A 17,665-nucleotide genomic window follows, 5' to 3' on the forward strand; every position below is an offset into this window, starting at 1 on the left:
CTCATTCACATACGTCGAGTCAGTTATCTCTTAAATAAAAGATACGAGTGAATGAAGAACTGCAAAAAAATGAACCAAAAAAGAGAAAAATTATTGCAAGATAATTGAAATTAATTATGTTTTGATAAAAAAAGTATATAAAAACTAGTTCTGGATGATTTATGAATTGCTTCATATTATAGGAAATAAGGACTGTCACAATGGGTATTGGAAATGGATAGAAATGCGGTATATATAAAAATCCCATAAATAATCGCGACCAGCGGGATAATTATCCCGACCAGCGGGATAATTTTTTGGTACCCCAAAAATCCCATAAATATTTATCCCGACTAGCGGGATAATTTTTTGGTACCCAATTCAATAGGATTGGACATAGAATTTCGTGAACAAGAGCCACCATTTTACTTTTACAAAACTAACCTTAATTACCATAAATTACTTGATTCGTTTACATAAATTCACATTATCATCAACAGATCATCTCTAACTATCTATAAATCACACCGAATCCACCATCGCTAATGAAACTCACACAAAAACCCATAATTAAAGCAATGAAAAAAGCACACAATACACACTAAATTAACAAGTGAAAGTTTCCGATTTCATTTGCAGAACAAAAAAGCTTCCATTAAAATTCAATTAATGCTCGTAGTTGCACAATAATGAGGAATTGCTTTGCATAGAGCCGCATAAGGTTTAATAACAACAATGAATAGTTTATCGTAGCTTTTCTTCTCGTTATGCCTGTTTGTCTGTGCTGTGTGGATTTGTTCTGTTATAATTAAATGTGAAACATTGCAATAACATTATGATGACGAAGAATGAGAGGATATGTGGTGAGGGTTGCTATAGTTCTTATGCTTTGTGTGTGTATTTTACATAACCTCAAAATCCTTTATTTTAACCTAAAATATTTCAATTCTTAACTCAAATTCTTCAGCATAACTTTCAAAATTCAACAGAAATTTTGTCTAACTTAACGGATACTCTCACCTAGTTCTGATTGTCACAAAGAACAAAGGACCTTGCACGTTCAATACATAAGTGATAAATTGCATGAGCCTACCATGAAAATGAGGAAACTTTTATCCATCAACATACAAAGAATCCACTTATTGTCCACATATCCCTCACATTCTGTTTATTTTTGTCTTTTTACGTATAAAAAGGCTAATTAATTTATCATCGTCTCTTTTCTCATACATATGAGGACGGTCATATTGAAGATTTTTTTATTGACATATAAACACGAGAATGGACATTCGAATGAATGGATGGATGAAGCAGCATCATCAAATTGTTCCATTTTTTTTTTTGTTGTTCTTCTTTTTCTCGTTTATTATTGTAACTTTTATGATGCACTCAAGCGATAGCTAATTTAATTACATATCAAAACGAGGAAAATGAAAAGCATTTTTTTTCTATCTCTGTAATCATCGTCGTCATTATCAAGAGATATAAAATGGAACTAGTTGTTCGATAGATTGCTTTTCATCATCCGTTTCTGAGAGACTAATAGACTTCATATGGTGCTAGATTTATAGATTTTATGGACTATGATAGATCGATGAGAATTGTGACTCTGGCTGAACTTATAAATGGTGACCTTAAAAAACTTTTAAAATCTTCAAACATCTCGCACCAAACATCTTTATCATCTCATGTTTTTCGACTATTATATTTCCTTCAACCATTTTCACATACGTTTGCCACACAAAAAGTCTGTTTACCATCAAAACAGTGAACAAATAATCGTTTTCAACAACAATTTCAATTTAATGCGACACTCATTTCTTCTTCATTGTTTTTCCGAGTGTCTGTTAAAATGTGTTTATAGACACAGTAACGAGAATGTGAGCATCCTTGTGAATTTAATTTGTGAGGAGAGAAAAGGGAAGAACATATAAGTAAGGGAGGCATTAAAAGGTGACTTAAGGGGATATGCGACAGAATTCTGACGAATATGTTCCGATATAAATTGGAACTTCCTTAAAAAACAATCAGCATCTTGTATTTATTATATCACTATTAAATAGCTAATATAATTATGATTTCATATCATTAAATTCATGTTATCGCCAAAACTGACCAACCAAATGCTTCCATTTCCTAGAAAAACTAGAATCAGCACAAAAAGATACCGAATATAAAGAAAATGTGATTATGAGATGTGAAAACAATTTCTTTTCATATATGATGCTCACTTCTTTTTGGTTACTTTCTTAACGATGATAAATGATCATTTTTAGTATCTATATGAACTCTTCTTGGAGTTTACTTAGGTGAATTTTGCCCGAAATGTTGGATTATTTATAACAAAAATTATATTTACTTTGGACAGAATCAACAAGAATCTCAACAAGTTGCAGGAAACTGTAATTTTGGCTTCAATTTCTTCCTTCAACAAATTTTCATTCTTGCCAAAAAACTGCACTTATTTTAAAATTAAGTAAGTTCCAGAAGTTAATTCGTTTGCAGTAAGGAAGCCACAAAATCATCATAAAATGATAATAATTTCAGTTTTTTATGAAGAAAATGAGCACAAAACTTCATATTTTATAATTTTTACTTTTTATGATTTTTTTCTTGGCAAGTGCAACAGAAAATGAGATAAGAAGGATGAAATAAAGAAAGGATATTCACAATGCAACATAAAAAAGCTGCTGAATATGCCAAAGTGTCAATTTCCTTATTATATTTAATAACTTTTGAGCTCATTTTGAATGAGGTCATTCATTACTTAACTTAAGCATTCAAAACTATTTGTAATCACAATTAACTAAGAGACTAAGTAGATAATCAGCAATTTATATACAAAAACTATCCATTGCGTGAAAATAAATCATTTTATTCCAATGCATGACAACATGCTAAGTTTATTGACATTTTGATTCAACAGATAATTTAGTAATAATTATTTCATCTGAAACGTGATTTTCATGTCAAAATTAATTTAGCCTTAATGCGATAATTTTTTGTAGAATTTTGACTCTTGGCAGCCTTCACTTGTCGAAATATATGCAATTCCACATACCAAGACTATCATCTTTCTCCAAAATTTCTCAAAAATCACAAATTAGACAATAACAAAAGTCTTTATTAAGCCATAAAAGTTTACAGCCACTAAATTACTTCCTCTTCTTTGCGTTCTCCATTACCCAATGTTATGCCGCTTGACATTCAATTCAAATGATTAACCACCAAAAATGTCCACTTGTTGACCTTCTACGATTTAATCCGATTAGCTGTTGACTGCGCCAAAAAGAAGAAAAACTTAGAGGCAAAATGTTATTGATTATAGTGAGCCGATTTGCATGATTGAGGATGAGGAAAGGAAATTTTGGTATGTTTGAGATTGATATTGTGCAAATTGATTTGAATTTTAACGATTTTTGAAAATTCAACTTTATTATTCGCATTTTGATGAGGTTCTTATCCAACTTAGTTTCAGTATTCATATGATGAGTGACAGACAAATGGATCATTGAACTGTCATTACATATATGGAATGTAATCAGTCAAATTGATTGTCATGAGTCTTTGTAATTGATGAGGTGGAAAATATGTGTGTATGTGTCGATTTGGAGGTGTGTTGGGAATCATTTGTGCTGGTAATGATGACAATGGGTATGTAAGTGGGTAAGATATGGATTGAAATGTTAAAAATTAATGTCATTTTGAGGTTATAGAGACAAATTACTAACCAAAATTTCATATAGACAATTGCAATCGTATCAAACCTACCAAATAATACAACAAATTTTATATTTCAAAAAACTTTAATGCCATTTATCATTATTAACATGCAAAATTGCTATTATCGACATTATTATCATTATTATTATCCCCTATTGCTGCCATTCATCATTATTTGAGTCAATAAATCAAAAAAAGAGAATTTTAACATTTAAAATTAATTCACAAAAAATTTGTTTTCATCAAAAAAGTGCTATGAAATAAAAAAAATTTATTTCCCATTTATTGGTTGTACAATTTGATGAATTGATTAAATTGTTAAATGTATTGAACGATAAAAATAAAGCGTGTAAATTGGTTTGGGAGATACGAGGCTATAATGTGTTTAATGGACAGAAATGATGTTTTATTTTGGAACGGCTATTTTCTAGGGAGTCTAAAGAATGAATAAGTATTAAGAATGACGAAAATTCAAATTTTTATTCACTGAAATATTGAAAAATTATTAAAATGTTGAACTTAAAATTGAAAATCCAAAAAAGATATAAATTCAAACCTTCTCAATTCTAGATGTTCAATTTCCATTTGACCTTCCATTAATCTTCAAATTCTCTTTGTTTCATCAATCAATAGATTACAAAAAGAGTCGAACAAAAAAAATAAAAAAAACTGAAATCTCATGAAATAAATGAGAAAATTTTGATACAAAAAAAAAAACGGAAGCTGCAAAAAACGATAGTTTCATATTTCTCATACTCAAAAGCATCGCATGCCATTATCGAAAGGCATTAAGTAAGTGAAAGATGAAGAAAAAAAATCAATTGATTGAAAAAAGCTAGAAATAAATTAATGAAGTTGAAGAAGAGCAGTAGCCAGCCAATCAGGAGAGTTCAAACCCGTCGTTACGTAACAATAATTGAAAATTGGCAATTTAGTTATTGACTTTGTTCCATGTTGCTCTCTGAATCGTTACTCTGGATCCGTCTCTGCATATGTCTTGTTATGGACTTAGAACCAAGAACAGAAGCAATCAATTAAGTCCATTAAATCCTCCTCGTTGCAACTGAACACTCAATAGAAATAAGAAGCACAAGCAAAGCCATCACGAAGTAATGATTGAATATGGTTCCAGTTAAACATCGGACTTCCTATGATTCAGATTTTGGCAATTGGCAATCAATATAATCAAATTCACGCAGTTTTTCAGCATTTTTTAGTGTTTCACTTTCCATATATTTCAGTAATTTTGTTTTTGAAGATCAACCATGAGATCAGGTAGTTAAATAAGATTTATTTAAATTATTTTCGTACCTGATAATATTTGATAATGTCCATGTCCATTTTCAACATGGTTATAAAGTAAAATATGTCACGTGTAAGTTTAAAAATCAACTGAATTAAAGCAGAGTGGCGCAGTGGAAGCGTGCTGGGCCCATAACCCAGAGGTCCGTAGATCGAAACTACGCTCTGCTATATTCACTTTTTTGAAACTTTTTTAAAATAAAATTCAATTTTTTTATACCTGTTAATTACGAATCACTGAAAAATTAAATAAGTTAAAATTCAAAATTTTTCGTTTCTATTTTTTTTTTCATTTTATTTCTCTCATGATGATTTCAATGTGTTACTATGGTCAAAACACTTATTTCGCTGCTCCTTAATTTGTATATAATTTCATCTTTTTTTTATTTAAATTAATTAATTTTTTTCTTCTTTTTAAACATTTTTTTTTCTCTAAAAAGGAGTCTTTTTTTGTAATTTTTTTGATATATATATACTTTTTTTAATTTGACGACCAAGCTATGAAAAATCATGTCAACTTGGATGTCGGTTTGCTTTACAAATTTTTTTTTATTTTTATTCACAAACTTTTTAACATTGTTTTGTGTGAATATAAATTTTTATCCATTTGTGGTCTCAAGTGTGTTGAAATATTGGGAGAACTTTGCAAATTAGCTAGAAGCTTGGCTTCAGATGAATTTTGGGTGATTCTTGCTTTTCATACAAGCCATAACTCAAGTTGACTCCTACCAAAAATTCAGCACATTCTTGAGACTTTCTTAAGAGATCAAACATAGACCAAATGAAGTTTGCATTCAGTCTAGTTTGCGTCTTTCATTAGCGACCGATTTTTCATTCACTTCTTTTCTGATAAAGTCAACGATTTTGTTTAATTTTACTTTTTTTTGTAATCATTTTTTCATATTTTCAACTTTATTCTTTATGATATAACAATGATTAGCGATTTTCAACAGATTTTTTTCTTCAACATGGTTCTTATGAAAAATTTCAAATGATTTTTAACTTCTTTTGTGCTGCTTACAAGCCTTTTTAATAATTTTTTAACATAATTTTTGTTAATCTTCTATTTTTTACAATATTTTTTTTGTGGGTATTGTGGGGGTAATAATGCAATTTCAGACTGTTTATAATACTAATTTCATGGAAATTCAATTTAAATTTTGGTAGGGCTGTCATATGTCATGAAATTTGTAATTAAGTGTAAAGAAACTTAAAAATCAGCTCATTTAGCTTAGCTTAGTTAACATAGTGACCTACCGACTATGTTGTGCTGCTCATATTAAACCTTAGGTACTGAGCTGATACAAACTTCAACTGACTGCAAATTATAATCAATTATTTTGATAGCTATACTCAGTAGTTTTGTGATTAGAAGCGTATTCGAGGAGAGCTCTTCATTTTTGCCTAATACCCTAAAATTTCATTGATATTCTCGATATCAACGATTCGAACTTTACATGAAGTTCATACAAAATATTAATCGCATCATTTTTATAAATTTACAAATATCTATGATATTTAAGTATTTTCTTCTGTAGGCTTCGTTCTTTTTATAATATTTTTGACAAAATCTATTTTTTTGTTAATTACACTTCAGTTCAAAAATTAATAATCAAAATTCTTTGCAACTCTTTTTTTCTATTGTAAACTTTTGCTTTTGTTTTCGGTTTTATTTGCGTATTGGTTAGTACAAAAAATGTTAATATGGATTATTTAATTTTTCTTTTGTATTTTTTGAGGCTCTAATGTGAATAATGTGACAACTTCCGTATGCTAATACTGAATGTAGCCAAGAAGGGGTCTATAGGGGTATTGAGGGTATTTAGACCAATCAAAGTTCTTATTTATCGGTCCATATCCCTTTAAGAAACCCCTTTTTCTTGGCTACACTACTGCTAAACTCAATCCAGACATTATATCAACAATCAAAAAATCTGCAAATTTACAAAATGTTATGAAAATTGCTTTCAACATTCTTTTACATTAGAAAATATTTTTTTGGCAACATTTCAAGATTATCATTCAACGAAAATATCAAAAAAAGAAAAAAAAAAATAAGGAAAACTAGAGATGTTGGCTGTTCTGTATTGTAAAACTATAAGCTTATTATTACGCCATCAATAATTTTTCTTCTCTATTTTTTGTCAATAATCATAAAAAGCTATTTTTCTGTATGAGAACAACATAAAACTTAATAATTCAACATTATTGTTATGATTTGTGGTTAGAGATGTAGCTAGGGGGCTTGGGGAACTGGAGCTTCTAGATGATAATTTTTCAGTCGATTTTTAGTGACTAACTACCAAAGATCCTCCAGATAGATTCCACTTGAATACCCTAGCTACACCCCTGACTTTTCTATGGTTGTATTTTCATTATTCTTTTGCTTATCTGTCTAAGAAATGTCTAACAATGATAGAAAAAGTGGAAAATTTTCACATTTTCGCTTTCAACTTTTTCATTATTTTTCTTCGAATTTATTTTTTGTGACTCTTGGATTTGATAAATTTTATCAATATTTTGATATTCATACAAGGATGTGGAACCAGTCAAGATTATTTGATAACTTTCGCATCCTTGGGTTTATATATGGCACTAACCCCTCTCTAAATGATCCACCTAATCCCTATTTCATCAATATTTATTTCTTCAAAACAAACCACTGAAGCTTAACAGAATGAGTTGAATCAGACCAAATCTAATAAACAGCACAACACATACATTGCATTCGAATGTTCCAGATAGAATTCACAACAGATCTTGCAGCTCTAACTGCAAAATTTCAAGACAAATAAATCGAATTGAACATAAATTGTGATAGTAAATAAATAAATTAAAACGAAGCATTTGTTCATTGTTTAGGATTTGTTTTGGATGTTCATGAGAGGATTGAGGCTATTTTTATTAAGTTCAATATCGGAAAATTTAATTTTTAAATTGATTGAATCAAATTGATGTGAAGTAAGTGCAATTTGATTTGAGATGGAATGTGTGGGTGATTTAAAAGACTGCTTAACATGCTGAAAAAATCAAACATCTTGCCATATTTTGACTGAGTGTCTTAGATGGACATTATGCTTATATGCGCTGTTAATACTTAAGTTCAAGACAGTACATTATTATGCATCCCAATATGCCAAAAATTACCTCTCTACTTCCTTAATCTAATCCCAAAATCTCATAATTTGCTCATATCCTCAAAACTACATCCAGATAATTAATATGAAGCAAAAAGAGCTTTGAATGAGTATTCAACATGCTAAATGCGACAGACGAAACTTTTTTTCAACTAATTGGCATTAAAACTATGAAAAAGTTCAGCAAATTGAGGTTTTGAGGAGAATTTTTACTGCAATAATTCAGTCTAAACTTCCGGTGTTACTATGAGTATTGTGCTGCTTTCCATACTAGCTTGTTTTCAGTTTTCCTAAAAAACTGAACAATTGTGACTGTGAGAATTATGGATCATAAAAATGAGTTATGACGAACACAAAATTGATTGAATTTTATTAAAGCTGATTATTTTTAAAAAAATTTGGGGACTTTTTGGAGCCAGTTTTGTGATGAAATGGAGGGGGTCGTGCCTAAACATTCAATTTAATTCACGACGAGCACAAAATTTTCTAATTATTTTTTAAATCTAATCTGTTGATTGTGAAAATTTCCTAACAACTTGAAGCAACATTCGTCATCGTTTCTATGTCTACGTTATGACTAATTTACTAATTCGATAGTGTCATTTTGGTAGCTTTTGCAAGGGGTGTCATGGGCAGCCACCGATGCGGAACAAATTAAACTTTTTTGGATATTTGAAGGAGAATTGTAGAAACTTTGTAAATAAAATATTTAAATTTCTGGACAATTGGACTAACTCAAAAACTTCCTGGCTGCATATTGATATTAATATGAGAATTTTGACCAACCCAGCCTAATTCTATCAAAAAAAGCTAGTTAGAAATCAACACCCCTTGCATTTTTTCATGCCTAATTATCAATTTAAATTCTTCCTTTTTTGTTCCACATTCGAGTTATCTGAGCAATCAAAAATTCATTTTTTTGTGATCTACACGATACTTTGAACTTCCACGCGCAACAGTAAAGTCGAAATTTTTATTCTATACAAAAAAGTGATGCGCATTGATGATTTTATACATATAAGTAGCTAAACCTTGCAAAAAATTGCGAGACTTTTTTCAATTTTTAAGTCAATAAACTTTTTTTAATTTCTATTTTTTTTTATCTCTAAAAAATATTTTTTATTCTCTTTTTGTCACTTTTTTATGCTTATTTTTTTTTGTCAACATCTTTTTTACTTTTTTTTATAAAAAATATTATTTTGGAATTTTCTAATTCCATTTTTGCATTCATTTGCGTCCACAAAATTAAAGAAACTTTTTTTTATTTATATAAGAACTTTTCTTACTTTTATTAACTTTATTACTATTTTTAATTACATACATTTATAAATTTTAAGATTTTTTAATTTTTTTCAGTTTTTTGTTTATTTTGAGTGGGGTGTTTGGGATCATTTGGTGATTTATGAGTGGTATACAGGATATGAAATAAAATTAGGTTCTGAAAAATCTATGAATAATTAACAAAAATTTGGATTTTTGAAATTAAAACAACATTGTGGATATAGAATTATTTAGTCTTTAAAATTATGTTTAAAAATGGAAAAGTTTTAGTTGAAAATGCTGAAAAACTTTGCAAAAATCGAGAAAATCTAGAAAAATTATTAGAAAAATAAATAAAATTCTGTATACACCTATAGAACCCTATTGACTCCCCAAACCCCCCAACAAATTCTCAACGGTTTTTTATGCTTCAAACAAATAATAAACTTTTGTATTTGATTCCATTTTTTAATAACTTTTATGCTACACAATTTTCAACAGCATCATTTTTTATAAACGTTTTTTTTTTTCTCTTTTATTTCAAACTAAACTAAACTAAACTAAATTGAACAAATTTTCTTCGTTACTCAATCAAAATTTCTATTCTGAATTGTAAATTTTTAACATTTTTTTCTACATTTTTCTCAAACTGATTCCATACAAAATTGTCATTTATCAAGGATGGATCACATCATGCCATAATTAAATGGGATTAAGGTCCATCCCCATCCAAGCTCCGTGGCTCATTCGATATTTATATCTACAATTTCTGATTGACTTTTTTTTTTCTTCATTATTACAAACTAGACTCATTATTATCTCACTTGAAGCTGATATTCATTCTCGTATGATATTGAAAAATAAATTTTATTATACTTAGTTGCCTGCTGCATCCCTTATTACATATTATATGTCAATTTGATGTCGAATAATTTGATTATGGTGGGTTCTGCTGATATTAAAACTTGTTACATCGTCTGTCATATGCTCGCATTATGAAGTGAAATGGATTATGCTTCGCGATGATTATAGAGCGAGAATTACAAATTTTTAATGGATTTTTTGCTAGATGAGTTTATAGCTTGAAGTCTTATTTAAGGAAATTATTATGATTATTAGTTTAGTTTGTGATGAGCGTTTAGGGTGTGGGAGGATTTTGAGGTTAGGTACATTTTTTTGGGGTTTCAAGATCTACTTGGATATTCTTGGAGGAGCACTTGGATGAATTTGAAAGGTTCGTTAGTTTTCATCTTCGGCTATCTTCGAAAGTGTTCAGAATACATAATCTCAAAATCCGATCACATCACTGTAAAATGTTCCTTGGAAGAATCAATCTCATAATGAAAAAGTTTTCTATAACAACAACAGATGAGAATGAGAGCCGCGAGCCTCAATGTGTGTCTAAGTATGAAAATGATTGCAAAATTTTTCAAAATATAAGACGTTTAGGAAGGAAGCTCATCTTCATCATATTCTCATTTTTTTTTGTAAGCCGACATTCAATTAAATCTCAATTAACCTCAATTATACTTCTTCTTATCTAAATATATCTATATATGTGTGTTTGTGTGTGTATGATAGTAAGCCAGATGAGAAGCTCAATATATTGCGCCATTAAATATGTAATCTGAGGAATGTAATGGATAGAAATGTAATATTATTTTATGTCTCGAGATAGAGATACAGAGAGTTAGTGAGATGTAATGTAATTTAATTGTAAAGACACAGGAGATGGAAGTAGAGAGACACGAGCTTAATGTAATTTAATAGAATAAAATCTTTCAAACTGCTATTTTTATTCGTCTGTAATTAATTCAATACTGCTGCTTTGATGCCTCTTTTGATGCAATTTAGAGCGAGTTTTTCACTATATCTGATGCATGATGCTTTTGGATTGACAGTTCATGTCAATCAGAGATTTCAATTATTTGTTAAATTTAGCATCACTAAGTTCAAGCTTGTCTCAAGTTAAGCATCATCAAGTTCATGTTAGAAACAATTTGATCGCCATTATAGAGCATCATTATATCCTCTAGGCATGTCTTGTGTTAAGTGGTGGTAAATTCCACTCAAAATTGTCCCAAACTTCCCTATGAAATGCAAACCGCACTAATATACCCAACATCCTGTCATATTTATCTTTCCGTTCCACTCAACTATGCACTTATTTTCATTTCCTCCCGCTATGCCTTTCAGCATATATGCACAGTGAAATTGGAAGAGAAAATTTGATGGAAGGTTAAATTAATTACAAAGTTATGGATGTGGATTTTGAATGCACACAGAAAAAAAGCAGTGCTTTGTTTGTAAAAGTTTTCAAACCGAGATTTTATAGCGGAAAACTGTATCGCTTTGACTATATGGATGAAGTTTAAATGAAAAATTGTTTGTCACTTGTTTTAAAGTTTTAATAAAAACTATATGAAAGGTTCTTTGATGGATCTATCAAAGGAATTCGGAAATATGTGGAATATGAAGCGTTGATATCTATACAGCAGAGCAATACTAAATTAAAGCTCAAAAAGTTGTTCTTTCTCTACTTTCGATTTCCTCTGACTTTACTTATTTAACCCATCAAAATTCTTCTTTAACTTCAATTTCATTTCTTATTACTTTGTTTCTATATCAATGATCGTTTATGAATAATTTTTTTTTGTTTTGCCACAGCCGAGTTATAATAATTTATACATTTCATTAATTTTTTTTTTTCACTCTCTTTATTTGACATTTTATTGAATTATTATTAAGTTTAAGTAGTCATTCGCTGGATATTCACATTTAGTGCAATGATGATCGAGGTGAGTTCAATTGTGAGGTTGTTTGTGTCTGATTTGGTGGTGATTTTGTAATTTTGGCCGGAAATTGAATTCCTTGAATGCTTCTAAAACTCAAACACCTGAATATCGTACAATTCAATTGAATCTTGAAGTTTTTTGGAATTTTCCGAAATAAAAGTGGTAAGTTAGTCAAAATCAAGTAATCTATGGTTAGATGAACCACAATCCCCTGCAGCGTCCTCACCTCGATCCCCAAAATTCGCAACTATATGAAAAATACAAAAAGTAAATTAACAAGTCAACCTCACTTCTCCAAAACATTTCCAGTCGAGTGAATTCTGATTGAATTTTCTTCATCAACCAATATTTGTCCATTGCCTGTTCACTTTCAGTTCTCGTCCATAAACTCATTTATTGCCATAACGAAAATCTAATTACGATAAAGCCACGCAAAAATGTCAAAACAAATCTTTACATGATGCCATATTTAGTTGGTGTTGTTGTTACTGTTTGTTTTGGGTAAGTATTAAGAATTCCTTGCTAGCAATGGACTTTTTTTTTTCTTTTTGAATTGATGTGAAATTGATTACTCGAATGGAAAGTTTAGCAAACGTTGCTTCTTCGTCTTGTCATGGCAAAAATCATAAAAAATAAGCATTACTTTTATTCTCCTTATTGATAAGGGTTTGATGTTTCATTTGTGGATGAAAATGAGATTTTTGAGTGGTGAAATCAAATTTGCGGAACTTTTTTTTGTGTTTTTGATAGATTGACAGATGTTTTTCATTTCTTTTCTGGCATATTATTGTAATACAAGATTCTGAAAATACCTCGTAGTATTGAAATCTTAGAATAGCATGTAATGCTAGATTCTGAAACTAATTTGTAATATTAGAGTCCCAGACTAGCTTGCAATACTAGATTCTGATCCTAGCTTGTAGTCCTAGATTCTGAGACTAGTACGTAGTACTTGATTCAAACACAAAATCCAGATATCGATGTCAAAACTTCCATTTTCATCCTCAAATTCAATAATTTTTTAAATTTCTTCAATATTTTTTTTTTTTGTTTTTTTCTCATAATTTTTTCTATCAATTTTTTTGTAAATAATCAATGAATGCATTGACATTTAGTTATGCAAAAATATAGAACTTTTATTATCTTTCTCATATGTTGTAATAATAATGATAATAATAATAATATGTAATTCATATATGTATTTATGTATATAATATATAATGCCGCAAATGAACGTAGTTTCCTGACTTGATTTCGATCAAGAACTACTGTTTATTGCATTTTCAATTTTTCTTTTTTTTTGTATAGAGCGCGATAAACTTTTTTTTTTTGTCTTATTAATTTCTAAACTTCCACGCTTAGCACAGAAGTAACTTTTCTTTGTATGATTCATAGATAAAAATTTTAATGATTTTTTCATCTCCAAAAATTGATAAATTTTTCTTCATTTTCTCATTAATAATAATATGATCAATATTAATAACCGTAATGACGTTGATGCACTTGATGATGAATAACTTTTTAATGAAGTCGATGAATTTTGCTTATTCGGGCTTCAACCGGTGCCACTGCACAATTGTTTGTCGTGGTTTTGAGATCATGTCTTGCCAGTGCTTAGTCTCTGATGCACCTGATCCATTTTTACCTGGGAATGATATGGAAAAAAATTGAAATTTAATCCAAAAGGTAGATTTTACTAAGTTTAACTTACCCGCTAAAAGTATTCGTCCAATCAATTCATTACGTCCTATATTATCGAAGTCCATAACCATGACATCGAGTGAACATTCACGAATTTTTTCCCATGGCACATTGAAGCTAAATGATTCGTTAAAGTGTGGATTGAGATTACATTTAAATATTGGCGTTTTGCGTTTCTCGATACGCTTATCACCAAACTGAAGCCAGACTTTTGTATATGGATCTATAAATTAAATGAAATTAAACACAGTCAGTGATTGGTTAAATATTTGAAGTCACCTGATTTTCCATTGATATCTTTTGCCTTCAAATTTCGAGCCTTTACAAGTGTAAGTGTGAGAATTGAATTTGATGGATGATAACATAATGAACATAGGAGCTCTCCGCACTGTTTAGGGGTGAATTGATAAGAAGAAAATGATTAATATTGCATGAAATTTTATTGAGTCATATAGGTGAAACCGATTTATGGCTATAGTTACTTTTGGGATCATTTTGTTAAATTAACCATAAAAGGGTTTTTGAATTTCATTCTGCGGATTATAGGAGGGGGCTATTGAGGGTTACTGATTGGTATTCTTGTGCAAAGATTTATAAAAATCAAGAATTTTTATGTACTCATGCAGAGTTTTTAGGATAGAGACTAATGTCTCTACCCGTATATGGAGTAATTCGAACGTTTATCCGATCAAGATGTTAACTTGAAAATGTGGATAGTTCTGACAGGAACCAGTTATCCGATCAGTAGGTAATACGAAAAGGTATCTCATGCATGATATTTGGGAGTAGATGTTAATGTCTACCCCCAAATATAAAAGTTATTTAAAATAGTAAGTATGACAATTATTAAGGTAACTGAATTCAAACCAAAACTTTAAAAAACTTGTTCAAAAATTTTAAAAGTCCAGAAAAAATTATTCAATTCTTATCTAAACTTTTAAAACCCAACTACAAACGAAAAACTAAAGAAAAATATTTGTGCAAAACCCAGGATAGGAAGCCATGCATGCATAATTGGAACACAACTCAATTTATCTTTCAACGGTGGCTTGAGAGCTTTCCAAAATGAAGGTTTCCCGGTAAAGTCCACCTGACACAATGGCAAAAACACCTCACCGATCGAGTCATCTCTCGAGAATCGATCATAATCGAATACATGAAGGTGCAGTATCCTAGATTGGAGCTTTTGTATTGGGAAACCCTCAAAATAGAATGTCTCGTTCCAGCGTGGATTCAATGTTCGACGCTTGATTTTCGTCTCGAGACGGTGCTTTTTGTCTGGCAGAAGAGTCACTCGAACATATGGATCTGATGTGCCGCTTAAATCTTTTGCTGGGAGCTCTTTGCCCTGGAAAAATAATTATTTTCTTGTGGTTAAATGCAATTTTTTTGATGTTATGTCATTACTCACTTGAATAACTTTGAGTATCAAAGTTGTGTTCTGGAAATCATATTCAAGTGAAAAATGTATCTGACCAACATTTTCACTTGGCTCTGAGTTGTCAATATACATGTCAACCATTGATACACTACGGTTCTGTAATAAATTAAAATAATTTTAACATTAATTGCCACTATAATATTTGATTTATGATATTATCTTAAGTAATCAATTCCAACTACCGTCACCTTCAATTTCATTATATTACCTTCAAGGAAATAGGGTATTATGACCCAAAAAAAGAAATAATTTGTAACCAAAGATCTTCGTAAAACATTTTTAATGAGCTTTTCCGAGAAGAATTTTCAAGTTTTTTTTACCCTTAAGCTTCTCCTCTTTCAATTAAAATTACGACGAGATCATATTTTGTAGAATTTAATGAATTGAAATTAAAATGAACTTTTTGTTCACTGCCAACTCGGTTTTCCTCTTTCTTTATTAAAAAATTCTTCATTCTTTTCCTCATATTTTATTGTTATATAATGTGGGAGCTTCATATTCAACTATAAATCATCTCTTATTCCGGCAGAGATGGAGATTTGTGAAGGAAAATTTCAAAATTTTTGAGGCTATAATCTGAATTCCTCTGGATATGAGCCTGAATGTTGATGGATTTGAGTCGTAATCTTCAAAAATATAAACCAGAGTTTTGACAGACTTGAGTAAAACTTTAGGTTATTTTTCAACATTATTAAATCACCCAACCCTGCTTGATTATCCCATCCAAATTTTCCATGACGTCAAACAACAAAAATCCTTCCAGCAAAAAGCACAGAAAACAGATATCAAAAGCATGTAGTTGAAAAAAATTCTTTAATTAAATCATCTACTTACAGTTGCATTATCCTTGTCCTTATTTAATGCCGCCACCGCACGTGAATCGTCTCCACCAGAACTGGAGCCAGCAGGTGATTTGATCTGAGAGCTGGCCGACCTTAATTTGTTTTCATTGCATTATGGATAGATTCACAAAAGACGCAATAAACAGTAATCGATGACGATGGAAAAAACAAAATGAGAAGAAAGAAGAGAAAAATGAGATGGAAAATTTTAATTAAATTTTATGTGGAAATTGAGACAGAAAATTATTTTGAGCTTCGTTGTTATTATTTGAAAGGAAATAAAGTATGTGAAAATGGTAAACATAAGATTGAGACTTAGACACTGGAGAAAAAAATTTTAATTTTCTACTTACAGTTGGTTAAAGTACACATTCCACCAGAACTGGAGCCAAGGTGTTCAAACTGTGAAGTGTTGAGGTTAATGGAAAAAACAAAATGAGAAGAAAGAAGAGAAAAATGAGATGGAAAATTTTAATTAAATTTTATGTGGAAATTGAGACAGAAAATTATTTTGAGCTTCGTTGTTATTATTTGGGAATTATTCAGGTTAAACATAAGATGAGACTTAATATGTTAAAGATCTTGAGATTAAGTTAGGGAATTTAAAGGATAAGGTATAGATTTGAGATTAAGGTAAAGTTCAAAATCATCCATAAGTTGTCTAAGCCTTGATACAAAAACATAAAAAATGCAGCATAAAGTCACAGAAAATTCAACTTTAACGATACGAAAAAAAAAAAAATAAAATTGTTGTCAGAAAATTGAAAGACAAAAGAAAGCGGATAGAAAGATAGAGTAACGAGATAGAGATATAGTTTATCTAAATAGATAAGTGGAATATAAAAGAATGATAGAATCATATCATTAAATTAGAAGATAGTCACAATAAAGAGCAAGATTACTCGCTGTGTGGTCAAGGGAGGAACATATTTTGATTGAAAATTCCACAATTTTCATTCGAAAATGTTGTGAAAAATTCATTGGTGTACATATTCAACTCATAAGTACCATCAATTCACATCCCTTGACTCACAACAGACAGCATAATCAGCAGCATTTACAAAATATTATTTTTCAGCTCACAAAAAAGAGTCATTTTAGATTATTTTTGTACAACAAAAAGAGCACGATAGTAAGAGTAAAAAATACACATAAAATGAGTTTGTAGAATAATTTAATAAAGTAACAACATCGAGATAAAGTCACAACAACAGCTATTTTTTGATATTCAGCAATGAGAAAATGTAACAAAAAATGAATAAAATTGCACGAGAACGAGCAAAGTGATATGAAGTGAAATGAATGCAATCAATATCAAGGTCGTAAATATGCTGGATGCAAACAACAGTGATATACGGAACAAGGAGGAAGTGCACATGAGGAAGTTAACAACAAGATTTTGTAAACATTTAAAATATTATTTTTTGTGTGCGATTTTACGAAATGAGCATGCAAATTTATGGTTCAGATAATTTTATGAACAAT

The 17,665-nt window shown here is 29.9% G+C and overlaps 1 protein-coding gene and 1 non-coding gene across 5 annotated transcripts in view; one reads left to right on the forward strand and one right to left on the reverse strand.

Moving 5' to 3' along the window:
* Positions 1 to 5,103: 5,103 nt before the first annotated feature.
* TRNAM-CAU (transfer RNA methionine (anticodon CAU)) lies at positions 5,104 to 5,175 on the forward strand. The gene has a single exon. It is a non-coding gene; the product is annotated as a tRNA-Met (tRNA).
* Positions 5,176 to 12,099: 6,924 nt separating this feature from the next.
* Syt7 (Synaptotagmin 7) overlaps positions 12,100 to 17,665 on the reverse strand; it is a 69,671-nt gene continuing 64,105 nt past the window's right edge. For all 4 annotated transcript variants that reach the window (XM_070647156.1, XM_070647166.1, XM_070647175.1 and 1 more), the window contains 6 exons: positions 16,173 to 16,272; positions 15,309 to 15,434; positions 14,927 to 15,245; positions 14,177 to 14,284; positions 13,908 to 14,120; positions 12,100 to 13,841 (listed from right to left, as the gene is read on the reverse strand). In XM_070647156.1, the coding sequence (XP_070503257.1) occupies positions 13,741 to 13,841; positions 13,908 to 14,120; positions 14,177 to 14,284; positions 14,927 to 15,245; positions 15,309 to 15,434; positions 16,173 to 16,272 (967 nt within the window). In that variant the 3' untranslated portion in view covers positions 12,100 to 13,740. The remainder of the gene's footprint in view (positions 13,842 to 13,907; positions 14,121 to 14,176; positions 14,285 to 14,926; positions 15,246 to 15,308; positions 15,435 to 16,172; positions 16,273 to 17,665) is intronic.

Source organism: Chironomus tepperi, unplaced genomic scaffold (genome assembly GCF_022539635.2).
Source record: "Chironomus tepperi strain 1889 unplaced genomic scaffold, CSIRO-AGI_Ctep_v1 contig_34, whole genome shotgun sequence".
NCBI classification, from domain to species: domain Eukaryota; kingdom Metazoa; phylum Arthropoda; class Insecta; order Diptera; family Chironomidae; genus Chironomus; species Chironomus tepperi.